This window comes from Otolemur garnettii, unplaced genomic scaffold (genome assembly GCF_000181295.1).
Source record: "Otolemur garnettii isolate 467f Iridium unplaced genomic scaffold, OtoGar3 scaffold00095, whole genome shotgun sequence".
Taxonomy (NCBI): Eukaryota; Metazoa; Chordata; class Mammalia; order Primates; family Galagidae; genus Otolemur; species Otolemur garnettii.
In genome coordinates this window covers 3,306,839-3,320,571 of record NW_003852490.1, presented here as the reverse complement: position 1 = coordinate 3,320,571, position 13,733 = coordinate 3,306,839, and the positions used below count along the sequence as shown (strand labels likewise).

The 13,733-nt window shown below is 39.0% G+C and overlaps 1 protein-coding gene across 7 annotated transcripts in view; it reads left to right on the top strand.

Moving 5' to 3' along the window:
- The first annotated feature begins 203 nt into the window (after positions 1-203).
- Positions 204-13,733, top strand: part of RMDN2 (regulator of microtubule dynamics 2) — a 76,037-nt gene continuing 62,507 nt past the window's right edge. The window contains exons 1-5 of one of the 7 annotated variants that reach the window (XM_023516664.1): positions 204-332; positions 2,669-2,778; positions 5,201-5,283; positions 8,821-8,869; positions 12,610-13,077. In XM_023516664.1, the coding sequence (XP_023372432.1) occupies positions 12,626-13,077 (452 nt within the window). In that variant the 5' untranslated portion in view covers positions 204-332; positions 2,669-2,778; positions 5,201-5,283; positions 8,821-8,869; positions 12,610-12,625. Of the gene's footprint in view, positions 333-1,896; positions 1,942-2,668; positions 2,779-5,200; positions 5,284-6,393; positions 6,692-8,820; positions 8,870-12,609; positions 13,078-13,733 lie in introns of those variants that run through there. The other 6 variants (XM_023516661.1, XM_023516663.1, XM_023516662.1 and 3 more) reach the window with 6 other exon arrangements.

The window sequence follows — 13,733 nt, the reverse complement described above, 5'->3', positions numbered from 1 at the left end:
TATAAAATAGAATTCTCCTTACAACAAAGATCTCTCTCTAGTCCAAAAAGTCAATAGTACTGAAGTTGAAAAACCCTGTTCCAAAGAGATCAAAAGCCACTGATCTGGGAAATCATAGGACCTTTGTCCTCCCTGATAAGAGTAGTTTTAGTGGTTTCTTCAATAGCTTGGTAAGTGGGAGGAAAATCAGGAAGTGGAGCCCATGTGAGGGAATCTTACAAACGCTGGGTAGTGAGGAATGTCAGATAAGGTAGGAGCAGTCCCAGAGGGTGGACAGCGTTACTGGAAGGAAGTCTTAGGAAGGATAATTGGTGGTACTAAAGTGTTTTCAGGTATTTGAATCAGCTGAAATTTTCATTTTTCATTTAGATATCTAATGCTTGTGATTATTTAATCTAAGCCATAGTAGCAATGTGTTGTTTTGATGAAAGATCTTTATAGTTGTTACATCTTAAAAGAGGGAGAAAACAACACTGCCTATTGGTGGTCACTGCTCATAATTGTTAACTTTTAGCAAAGGGAAATAACAAAAGTGCCTTGATGTCTAAAGTTGGATACTCACAATGAAATATTTTATGAAAATCTTTTATGCTCTTTTAATGTGAAGTCTTACTGCATTTCTGTAAGTACCCAAATTATTCAAATTGGTATTCACAGTCTTTCATTTGTTAACTACTGACACTCCTGAAGTTATGCTTCCTAGACTATGAGTGACAAGCTACTTACTATGTCCAGATGAAAGGTTTCCAGTTGACTTCCAATTCAGACCCTCAGCACCCTTCTGTATGAGAAGTGGAAGATTCCCCCTATTAGGAGAGGAAGTAAATGTGAAATTATTACTGTCAGAATTTTATTTTATTTTATTTTTGGAGACAGTTTCACTCTGTTGCCTGATCTAAAGAGCTGTGGCATTAGACTAGCACACAGCAACCTCAAACTCCTAGGTTCAAGCAATCCTCCTGCCCAGCTAATTTTTCTGTTTTAGGGGTCTTGCTCTTGCTCAGGCTGGTCTTGATCTCCTGGCCTCAAGCAGTTCCCCTGCCTCAACCTCCAGGAGTAAGTCAAGCCCCAGAATTTTTTTTTTAAGATGTTGTTTTTTAAGAGTTGTTTTTCCTTATGTGAGAAAGCCAAAGAGCCCTGTGGCTAAATGGGTAGTTCTTTTTTTTTTTTGTAGAGACAGAGTCTCACTTTATTGCCCTGGTTGAGCACTGTGGCAACACAGCTCACAGCAACCTCCAACTCCTGGGCTTAGGTGATTCTCTTGCCTCAGCCTCCTGAGTAGCTGGGACTCTAGGCGCCTGCCATAACTCCTGGCTATCTTTTTGTTGCACTTTGGCTGGGGCCAAGTTTGAACCTGCCACCCTCAGTATATGGGGCCGGGGCCCTACCCACTGAGCCACAGGTGCTGCTGATGGGTAGTTCTTTTCTTTCTTTTTTTTTTTTAATTAAATCATAGCTGTATACATTAATGCAGTCATGGGGTCCAGTGTGCTGGTTTTATATACAATTTGAAATATTTTCATCAAACTGGTTCACAAAGCCTTCATGGCATTTTCTTAGTTATTGTGTTAAGACATTTATATTCTACATTTAGAAAGATTCACATGTACCCTTGGTGGAAGCATGGCAGAGTCTGTGGCTGACGGTAGAGAATTCTTTTTGTATTAGCTGATAGACACCATAACTGATGGGTGAGGTTTTTCTTTTCACTGGACATTGAACAGTTATCAGCTTCAGTGGCTGACAGGGACAAGTCCACTTTTTTTGTCTTTTGTAAGTGAAACTGGCCAAGGTCATAGGAACAGATAATGATTTCCTGACATCAGCAGGTCTGAGTTGGAAGTCTGCTGAAAACCATGCTGTTTGTTATCATATAGAGAGTGTAAAAGGTTTCTGTGTTTATCTGAAAAACTAACCACCGTTTATAGCATAATTTTCATGGTAAGGTATGTTCCGTATTCTAAACATTTGAACTACAATTCTTCTGGTTATGACACATAGTATTGGTTTCTTGCTTTATAAGTCAAGCTTTCCTTTAAAACAATTATAGTAGTGAATTTCAGTTTTCATCTTTTTCTAAATTTACTTTTCTGTGAATTAGAGTACATATAAAAACATGCCAATTACAATGATGGGAATGAAATTTTTATAAAATGCCAAAGTTTTTTTAACAATGTTTGGTTAATTCATGTGTCTCTCATAATGTATGATAGTAGATTCTATTTATTAGTATACCTAGAGGCTCTATCTACTAAACAATTTTTTGAACTAGATTGCTCCTAAAGGGAAAATCACTTTTTTATATACGCTGAGGACAGTGGGTCTGGAAAGTTGCCAACCCTAATTTTTCCCAGCAGAATATTGTACAAAATTGCCTTCCCACTCAAGTCCAAAATGAAATGTTTTGTTCTACATATTGTATGTAATTAAAAGTATCCACTTCACTTTTACACCCATGTATTACAACAACATTTTGTCTGAGGAATATTCAACTTCATTTTTAATCTGTCTTAAACAATGGAACTGACCTTGGCTTGTGAAATTGACATATATACTGTCAAGGATGTCCTTGAAGGTATTTCTCAATATGAAGGAGGAGCAAAATCCTTCTTTGCTTTGAATCTGTGAGTTCCATTTTAGATTATATCCAACACTGTGTTTCATACAGGCTATGGAAAATCCATGTAGGAATGTGACTTACAACATCTGCAACTTCTAAAGAAACTTCCTTGGTATTTTGAAAGGTCACAGAACAACTGCTGATAACCGTTGAACAAGGTTAGTGTCTGCCTTTCTGAAAATGTGTCTTCATTGAACAAAAACTTAACTTTTCTAACAAAATAGAAATTGCTAATAAGAATTCTATATCTTAATGAGTAGTGTATTTTTAGTAAATTGATTCAACATTGAACTGCTAAGTAGTATTACAATAACTATTGTTGCTAGTTTTTCTTTCATATGCATCTTTCTAAAACACCATTTTGATTCATTCAGTATAGAACTATGGAGCCAACCATCTTAGTGTATTTAAGTGACTAGTAATTTATGGCTCTAATCACTTAGTCTTATCAAAATATTTCATAAACGTATCCTCATTCCTTTTTCAAAGAAAGCCATTTTTTCCTTGGAAGATCCAAGTTAATCAGTTTCTTTTCAGAAAAATTGTTTTGTAATTTTCTTGTGTTCTACAAAAGGAAAAAAAAAACTATTTACAATAGATACTATTTCCTCTTTTCCCCAAATCCTATTCCTACCTAAACACACCATAATATTGTGCTAACCCTCCACAGAAAGGCCTCCACCTGGTGAGGGATCAGACTGAGGATTCAGTCCCTCCTCTAACAGAAGCAGTGAAGGCTGAACCCTAACAAACTGAAGTGGGGGATGCAAACTGTACAGTATCATACGAGCTGTGTTTACAGAAGGTGCTAGGAAGCGCCTGCAATGACGGTGTCTGCATGTCTAGGCTGGGCTCCGAGGAAGCAGTTAACAGAAAAGACGCTGAGATGAAGCTGGGTTTGCTTATTGTCTCTAAAACTGTGTGGCCTGGGACAAGTTTCTTCATCTCTCAAAGCCTTAGTTTCTTCACCTGTAATGTTGCTAAACACTGATTTTGTATGTAAGCTGGAACAGGTACATTTACCTATTACCTGTAATAGCTTCCGTTTATGGGTGTGAGTTGTACATAGCTCAGATGTTTGTAACTTGGCAACCGCCTGGACATGAAAGACGATCATTTCCCAGAGCTTTTCCCTCAAGTGTTACATATTACTGGCATTTATCTTATATAGAGGATGCGCCCTGTACCAGGTGTTGGGGATCCAAAGATAAATGTTACCATCCTTGCCTTGAAGATGTTCACAGGCTCATGGACACAGTCACTGACTAGCAGGAATTATGCAGTGTACGTTGAGACAGGTGTGGTGAAAGCAGGGAGGGGTTTTGTATTCATTTAAACTCCTTCTCCTTCCACGAGTTTAGATGGGGAAAGGATGAATACTTCTTATGAGGAGAAGAAAGTGAACGGTAGCTTCTCGCAGCAAACAGATGCACACGAAATGGTTTCAGACAGGTGGCAAGCAACAGGGCATTCCAGACCTAAGGAACAGGATAAAAAGGACACAGCTTGTGGCAAGCTAACCAGTAGCTGGGGTATAACTAAAGTATGGATAGGATGGTGCCTGGTGGAGAAAAGGTGGGAAAGCAGGTGGGGACAAATCCCAAGGGGCTCTACATCACTATTCTCCAATGATGATAATGTTGTGCTGGTTGTGACGAATCTCAACTTTGGGATTCTTGGTGTTTTTTGTTTTTCCTCCAGCAGTTTCTTTTTGATCAAACACTGTAGTGGGGTAGGAGTCATTTTTTAATGCACCCTGACAACAGTGTCTGACAAAAATAGCTATTTAGTTTTAACTTTGCCAAGATCAATGGCTATCACGGAGTTTCTACTGCTCAGGTAATTTTTATTGATCAGAGAGAGCAGGCAGGAATAGAGGTTACATAGGAATACAGGCTGAGGGCAGCTATTTCCCTCTAGTTCCTATACTGGAAAACCATACTTCAGCTGCCATCTTCCTTTTAGAGCAGAGGGCTGGGGAAGCCTTATTCTCAGCCCACCTTCACACTTTTAATAAAAGCCTCTTCTGTGCTACGTCCTGGTGATGCAGCAGTGAACAACTTAGTGGGCTCCTGGAAAAGCTTAAATATTCTTTTAAATATTAAGAAGTGTCTTTTATGCATTACTGAAGAGACAGTAAAGTTTCTTCTGTTAAAAAGAGACCTATTATCACCAGGCTTAAGTTTAAGTTATATTCTGATTAAGTAAAGCTGACATTTGCATTGTATTGTATTATCTTTGCAAACCATAATTAAAAAAAAAAGGAAAGCAGTTATACAGAGGTTAAATTTTTGCTTTGAATCTGAAAAGTTAAGTGTCTACTCTCTTCCCAAATATCAGGTTTAATAAAATGACCATGCCTAGGCTTATTCTTCAAAGTAGCTTGCTTAGTTATGAAAAGCCTACAATATCTCCAAATCCCCATCAGTAAATAGTAGTGTAGAGACTGCAAAATAAGCCTTCTGATTTTCTGTAGCATTGCTTTTAAATGAACAAGAGTGTGCCCATTTTTAATTTAGTTCCACACACTGGTGAGAAATTTAGAAAATACTGCTACCAGTAATTTTCTCTCTGTGGCAGGTCCTTGGTCTGGAGATTCAAGAATGAAACCCCAGACCCTGCGAGTGACAAGACAAAATTTATTTTATGGAGAACATAGAAAGGTAACAAAGCCTCACAGGAGGGCAATTCCCAAGTGGGAAGACCCCCCTGGTCTTCTGTCTAGGGTTCATACACTGTCTGGGACCCCGAAGGTGAAGGGGGTGGTGTCTTAGGAAGTATAGTCACACTTTACCGGGAGCCAGCAGACGGAAATATCCTGCCTATGTTGATTAGCCAATGAAATTTATTAGTAAATGAATGAGGTCCTCACAGTTCCTGCCCCAGGCAAGCAGCAGGTGTCGGCATTCCACTTCAGGAGGAGCTGCCCAGATGCAGTATTGGTCAATCGGCTTTTCTCCTATCCTGCTTGCTCCCAAAGAGCGTGGTTTGGAAAAACAAAGTGTGTTTGCCCTGGCTAGAAAATGGAGAACCCTGTATCCATACGACTAAGCTCTATACCAATCGAAGTTTAAAACAGTAATGCTCAAGGAGCGGGCAAGATAGGAGTGTGTGAGCAGTTTTTAAGAGTCTACTTTATAAATTTTCATTATGCAAACCATAGAAAGTAAAGTTGCATAAAACCTCAAAGGTCAGGCATTTGAGAAGAAAGTGCTTTTTATCCATAGGTAACTCAGACTGGTAGAGGGACGAAAAGGCTGGGAATTTTGTTCATTAGAGGGGGCACTGAAAGGCTCACGTACACAGTGGTTACGCGCCAGCCTCATACAAGGAGAGTGGCGTGTTCGAACCCGGCCTGGGCCTGCTAAACAATCACAACTGCAACCAAAAAATAGCCGGGCGCCCGTAGTCCCAGCTATTTGGGAGGCTGAGGCAAGAGAATCGCCAAAGCCCAAGAGCTGGAGGTTGCTGTGACCTGTGACGCCGTGGCACTCTACCGAGGGCGACATAGTAAGACTCTATTTCAAAAAAACAGGGGAGGGGAACACCGAGGAAAGCTGGTCTGTGGACATGACTAGTAATCAGCGCAAGACATCTGCGTTCGCTCCTCTAGTGGAACAAGGTCCAAGCTTGCGCCTAGAAAAGGGCATCCAGGAGAGGGGGTGGGCCTGGGAGCAGGTGCCATCCGGGTGGGGATGGGTTCTGGAAGCGGCGGAGACAGGGAGGGAAGGCGCAGGGGAGAGCGCGGTGGGGGCGGCGGGATGCGAGCCACACGGTCCGGGGCCAGACACAGGCCCGGCGGCGCGCAGTTTTCTTCTTTTGTAAACCACACGCCGGGCGCCCGTCCCGGGTGAACTGAACCCCCGGAGGGAGGAGGCGGGAGCCACAGGGCGAGCGGCCGGCGGGCTCCTCCCCCGGCGCCTCCACTATCAGGAGCAGGACCAGGCGGCTACGGCCGCAGCGCCGGACCTCGGAACCGCAGACTCCCGGGCTACCGTGCGCCCGCTGCTTGCTGCCCGCAGGTCCCAGTGCCCGGTCTCTGACAGAGAGACGCAGGCGCAGCGAATACCGGTAAGCTCAGACCCTGGGAGAGGGAAGCTCGGCCGCCTAGGGCCGGACGCGGCCTGGGGGCGTGCGGAGGGCGGCGGAAGCATTTCCGCCGGCCGCGACTGCTTCCGGGTCGCCGCATCCTCTCGCGGACTCTTCCCGCCTTGTGTGTATGTGTGTGCGTGTGAGTGCGTGTGTGTGTGTGTGTGCGTGTGCACCCGCGAGTGCGTCCCCGAGCTGGAGAATTGGGCCGGAGTGGCTTCCCCCAGCTCGGCCCTTGCTGAGCCGGCGCCTCGGAAGCTCCAGCCCCGGAGGTCCCCTGTGTTTCCGCACAGGCCGCCCTTCGGGGTTGCGTGGGGCAGTTTCCCGCCTGGGTCCAGTCTGTCTCTGCAAACGCCGAAGAGTTTGAGCAGGGACGCTGCTGGGTTCTCACCTCATCTTCCAGGATCTTATTTTCAATAAACCTTTTGTTTTGTTTTGCTTTGTTTTTCCTCAAACTCGATTCTCCATTTTACGTAAGAATGAAGGCCAGGTTACCAGTGCTGCCAACATTTGCAAATAAGTTAAACATCTGGAAGACCTAAATTTAAAGTAAATTACATTAAATAAAATACAAAAACTCCCATGAAGACTTGAAGAAATCAGTATTAGAATTCACTTAGAAAGTATCGGGTTTTCCAGGTCGCTGTAGGAAACCTGATCACTTATTCAAGGTCTCAGAGCAATTCTCTTGGGAAACTTCAACCTTGGGCCTCTTTGTAACTAATGTTCTTTTAACTTCTCTTGCAAAGTTTTTCATACGTTCCCCGAGCTTTATCAGTTTTGGAATTTATTTTTTCCCTCTAAGATCTGTTCGTGAATTAATATATATGCTTGATAAAAGGTAAAAGCATTATTGTAATTAATGTGGTAAAGCGTAATTTCATTATCTAAGAAACTAAAGCTGGAGGATGAAAATGGCATAATATTTTCTTCAGGTACTTCAGAAAACTTCTCATTTTCATGTTTATGTGTTCTTGCGTCAACTTTTTTGTGCTTTATTCTCAATAGAATTTTTGAGATTTTATTTCTGCAAATAATCTTTGATTATGTAATAGACATTAATTTTAGGTGCCATAATTTATATTAAAACAATGTTTATCGTTTCCTTGGTATTACTAGCACCACACAATGTGAAACTTGTCATAGGAATGATACTTTGCATCTGATTCTTAAAATATTAGAGTTCTAAAATAAGGTCAGTAAAAATTTTAATTACAGTACAAATATATACTAGTGACATGATAATTTAAAATATAAAAACTATATACATGACTTCACATGACTTTTGAAATTGTACTGCAGGCAAGCAAGTGTTCTGATTTATTACTTTTGCATATCGCTATAAATCAAGGTCATCTTCAAATTATTGGCATAGAAACACATTCATTTCGTATTGATACAGAACTCCAACATAGCTTGAGCTTTAAAATGGTTTCTAATTGTAGTTATTTTAAAACATGCCAGCTCCATTGATTCCAGGGTTTTTTTTTTCCCGGTTAATTTTTGTAGTTGTGAACATTCCTCCTTCATGTCCTTGTTAATGCTTTCTGAATCTTCCACATGCAGGGGTGCATCCAAAAATTAGGCACAGGATCTCAAGGGTGACAGTTCTCACTTCCTCCTTGGGTGACCTCTGGGTAAATGATTTGACAGCTTTGTGCCACACTGTGCTTACCTGCAAAATGATAATAGGACCTGCCTTAAAGAGATAAATTGTAGTTGATGCAACTCCAAAAGAAAGGTCAAACAGGGCGGTGCCATGGCTCAAAGAGTAGGGCTCCAGCCCCATATACAGGACTGGCCGGTTCAAGCAAAGCTGCAAAAAAAAAAAAAAAAAGAAAAAGAAAGGTCAAACAAAATATGACTCTTTCTTTCCTGTTTAAACCCAATTCTGTTTTAGGAATAAGGTTTCCATCCTAGGTAGATTTTCACTTCCATTTATTTACTTATTAAATAAAAAAAAATTCAAACTAGACTATGTTTCTTAATGTAGAGTTCAAGGAAGACTTAGGAATGGGCCAAAGAAAGCAATTAGAGTAGGAATATTCCTGCTAAAAGACCTGTAAATCAGCTTATGGACATCCCACATTAATCTCTTTATTTATTGACAGAAGCCAAGATGATCAAGCTTGATGTGTGATTATTAGCTGTAGTACAAATGTAAGTCTTGGGCAAATGGTGACTTAAAAATTACATCTTTTTGCAAAAAGTTTTCAAGATAATTTAATTTGGGGATATTTTTTTGTTAAGCGTTATAATTTTTTTGAAAAAGCGTTAAATTAAGCATAATTACCTACAACTTCAGCTAAAGTTACAAATTGATCAGAATCTGCTGCTGACGGCCAGACACAGTAGCACATACCCGTAATCCTAGCACTCTGGGAGGCTGAAGCAGGTGGATTGCCTGAGCTCCTGGGTTCAAGACCAGCCTGAACAAGAGCAAGACCCCATTTCTAAAAATAGCCGGGCATTGTGGTAGGCGCCTGTAGTCCCAGCTACCCCAGGAGGCTGAAGTAAGAGAGTCACTTGAGCCCAAGAGTTTGACGTTGCTGTGAGCCATGATGCCATAGCACTCTACTGAGGGTGACAAAGTGAGACTCTGTCTCAAAAAAGAAAAAAAATCTGCTGCTGGAATGTCTCCAGGATGGGATGGAAGTGGACAGATGATTAGACTTACAGTTCCCAGATATATTAAGTAGATGAAAATACTCTTTTTTTAATAAAAGGAATCTCAAGCTAAATACCCTGAGGTCAGGCAGGCTAGATTAAGCACCAGAACTTTCTCTGGAATCCTTGGTTTAGGAGAAGAGATTCTTAAATCTTTTGGATATAACATTCAGTGACACCTGAGGTAATTTTTGGAAGATTATTTTAAATTCTTATTAACATTTAGGCCTGTAATGAAGTGCAGGGCATCCAAATAGTGTAATCTCTTATGTTCCATGTGTTAATGTATTATCTAATAAAATATGAATCTAAAGATATTTTTTTCTTTTAAGCAGGCTTCTTGCTGCTTATTCTTTCAGGTCCTCTTCCATAGGGCATTTGAAACTTTACATTTGTTGGCCATTTAGAGTGTAAGAAACAGTAATGCTTTGCTAGAATGTGTGGAATCATAGGATATAAGCCACTAGAAAGTGGCTGTAGCAATGTCAGGTATACAACCTCATTCAAAATTTCACTTTACCAATATTTGTGCTCTGGTTCTCACTCCCACCTGTTTAGATTACTTCCTGTTTCACTTAAAACAGTGAAGCAATCACAGAGAACTTTCATAACCTCCCACCATCACACCTCCCCACCTACCTGAATCTCTGCTCACATATCTGCCTTTTCTTGTTACTAGGAATGCATGGTTTATGTTCCCATCACTAGCCAACCCTAATACTCACCCACTAGAGCCCATCCACTTTGCCTTCTTAAGTTTATTGCCATGCAGTTTTCTAATTTTTCTTCTACTTTATCAGTTTTCTTTATAATTGGATCTTTTCTGTTGGCAAACAAAATACTGTGATATCTTGATCTTTTGGCATGTTTCCCTGTGTACTTATGGTATCATTTATCTCCTCCCTATTTTCTGTTTGATCATTTGTCCTTTTTTTTTTCTTTTCCTTTTCCTGCCTTCTTTTGGACTAAGTATTTTTGGTATCCTATTTGTATCTCCACTGTTAGCTTATTGTCTATACCTTTTTATTCCTTTCTTTTGATCATTTTAGGGTTTCCAACTATGCATCTTTAACTTAATATTATAACACATCATTATAATCTAAGACACTCAAAATAGTGTATTTCTATTTGTTGGGGAAGTGTTTGGGCGATTTTCCCACTTTCTACTTACACGTATATGTTAAAAATTCTATGATATGTTATTATCATCTTTCCTTTAATAAGCATTTATAAAAAAATTTTATTTTATTTTATTTTATTTTATTTTTTGGCAGTTTCTGGTCAGGACTGGGTTTGAACCCACCACCTCCAGCATATGGGGCCGGCACCCTACCCCTTTGAGCCACAGGCGCAGCCCCTATAAAAAAAATTTTATAGGGAGGTGCCTGTGGCTCAAGCAGTAGGGCGTCAGCCCCATATACCGGAGGTGGCAGATTCGAACCCAGCGTGGAACAAAAACCGCAAAAAAAAAAAAAGAACATAAAAAAATTTTATAGTGAGAAAAATGACCCACATGTTTGCCCCTACTGGTGTTCGTCATTCTTTGTGTAGATCTGAGTTTCTATTTTTTATCATTTTCCTTGTGCCTATAAAACTTCTGTTAGCATTTCTTATTTCTTTTAGTCATAAATTCTCTCAGCTTTTTTTTTTCTATAAGAAGTCTATTTTGTCTTCCTTTCTGAAAGATATTTTACTGGCTGTAGAAATTTAAGTTGATGATTTCTTTCAGCGTTTTAAGATGTGTCACTCCATTGTTTTCTTACTTAAATAGTTTCCGAGTCTTCATCTGTCTTTTTGTCCTGGATTCTTTTAACATAACTGAAAACATCACTAGTTTTCATCAGTCTGGTTTACCAATTTTGCCTTGGTTTGGTTTTCTTATTCTGCTCGGATTAGGTTGATCTTATATCTGGGGTTTATAAGTTTCATCCAGTTTTGGAATTTTGGGGGTCATCTTTTTTTCCCTTTCATGTTATGTAATTTTTAGGTTGCTTGCTATTTCCCATAGGCTCTGCTTGTTTAGTTTTGTTTTGATGTCTGTGTATTTCTTTGGGAGTGGTTACTATGGCTGCATCTTCAGGGTCACTGATTTTGTTGTTGTTTATTGTTACATAGTGAGTTTCTGCTGTTAATTCTGTTCAGTAAAAATTTTTTTGGATATTTTATTTTTCATCTCTAGAAGTTCTATTTGGTTTTGCTTCATATTTTCTTTTTTTCTTTTCATCATATGTATGGTTTCCTTTAACATATTTGTATGTTTATATAATACAGTGAACATATTTATAATAATTTTTTGATACTTTTGTCTACTAATTATATCATCTCTGCTGCTTTACATGTCTAGTAATTTTTTATTGGATATTTGACGTTTGGGGTTTTGGGAGGGGTTTGAGACAGAGTCTCAGTTTATTGCCTTTGGTAGAGTGCAGTGACGTCATAGCTCACAGCAATGAGATCATAGCTAGGGCCATGTATGCAAAAAGGCAAAAGGTCAGAAAGAAAAAGGAGTCAAATAAATGATGTTTTATTATTAAAAAATGAAAATTTAAAATAACATTAGAATATTAAGCCCTCAGATATAAGTTGAATATAATAAGCAGAAGAATTCTGGGCCAAAAACAGAAAGGAGATGAAGCCTATACTAATATTATTGTTTCTGCTTTCAATGTTGGATAAAACAGAGATGGGACAGTTACAACTTGTACACCTTGTACACCTTGTTACACCTAATATATTTTATATACCAAAGCCCTGAGCTTTTAAAATGTTGTTAATCCCTCCAATGTTTAAGTGCTAATGTGAACTATTTGCTAAGGAAGAACTTCTTGACCTTTTTTAAAGGTTAGTTGAGACCCAGAAATCAGCTACATTAATTTTAAACAGATGAAAATTAAGAATAAGTGTCAGAAATTTATAATGATCGTTTTACTTCTTTTTATTTAATGCTTTAAAAATACACTGTCAAAAGTAAATTACAGATTGATCTTGCAGAATACAAATTCTGAATTAAAGTTGATACTTTACATTAGGTTTCATAATCTCCTTAAAATAAATATTTCCACTGGGCTATCTATGCTACAGAGGTAATCACTCATACTGTGATTTGGCTTATGACTTGCCAGTTATTTAAGGATAAGATAGACTTGGCTTTGTTGATTGAAAAAAGCACCTAGATTTTTACCTTGAGGAAAGACAAAAACAGCATTCATTGACATTTGTGTTTTTAATTTTAGAAACAAAACCCAAGAAATGCCTCATTCTACAAACAAAGAACTGGTAGTTGGCATCATGGTAGGAACGGCTGGAATCAGCTTGCTGCTTTTGTGGTACCACAAAGTCCGTAAACCGAGGATAGCAATGAATTTACCTAAATTTCTTTCTCTGGGTAATACATTTGATTCTGTAACTTTGCAAGATAAAACGTATAATGACCAAGGAACAGCAGTGATCTTTCAAGAAAGGCAACTTCAGATACTGGAGAAGTTAAATGAATTACTGACCAATATGGAAGAACTCAAAGAGGAAGTCAAATTTCTTAAAGAAACCATTCCAAAGCTGGAGGAATATATACAAGATGAATTTGGAGGGAAGATAACTGTTCATAAGATAAGTCCTCAGCACAGAGCTAGAAAAAGAAGGCTTCCTGCAGTTCACGGTTCAGCAACGAGTAATAGTTCAGAGGAAGCAGAAAGTGAAGGAGGGTAAGTTTCCTTAAGAAATTTCCCATGTTGAATTGATTATTTATGTCATTATTGCTGTTATTGAAGTGTTTTTATTATGTATTTCCAGTCATATATTCTATACTAATAAGAAATATTCAGAAGTGATATTTTAACTTTGCTTATCATCTGAGTATTAGTATAGCATCATGTGAGTATCGAGGAAGACAGTAATTGGTTGTCAAAATGAGAACCTATTTTTTTTTTTGATGTGGTCACCATATGACTCCTTTAAGAGCTCTCTAGACCAATGTTGTCTAATAGAATTTTCTGTGATGATGGAAATGGCCCAAATCTGTGCTGCCCAATGTGGTAGCCTACTAGCCACATGTAGCTGGTTAGTGTACTTGAAATGTGGCCAGTGTGACTGAAGACTGAATTTTTCATTGTATTTTATTGTCATTGTAATCCTTTGGATTGCATTTAATTTAAACTTAAATAAGCTACTTGAGGCTAGTGGCTTCTCAATTTTAGTGTGGGTCTAAAAAGATGTGAAAATGTATGAGTGATTAAGGCTCATCCTTTCATGGGTTAATCCATTGAATTCTAACACCGAGAATGTAAATACTATTTGTTTAGAAGAAAAGCAAATAATTTGTGAATAAGAAATTGTGTCTGACTATAGAATAGGCAGTATG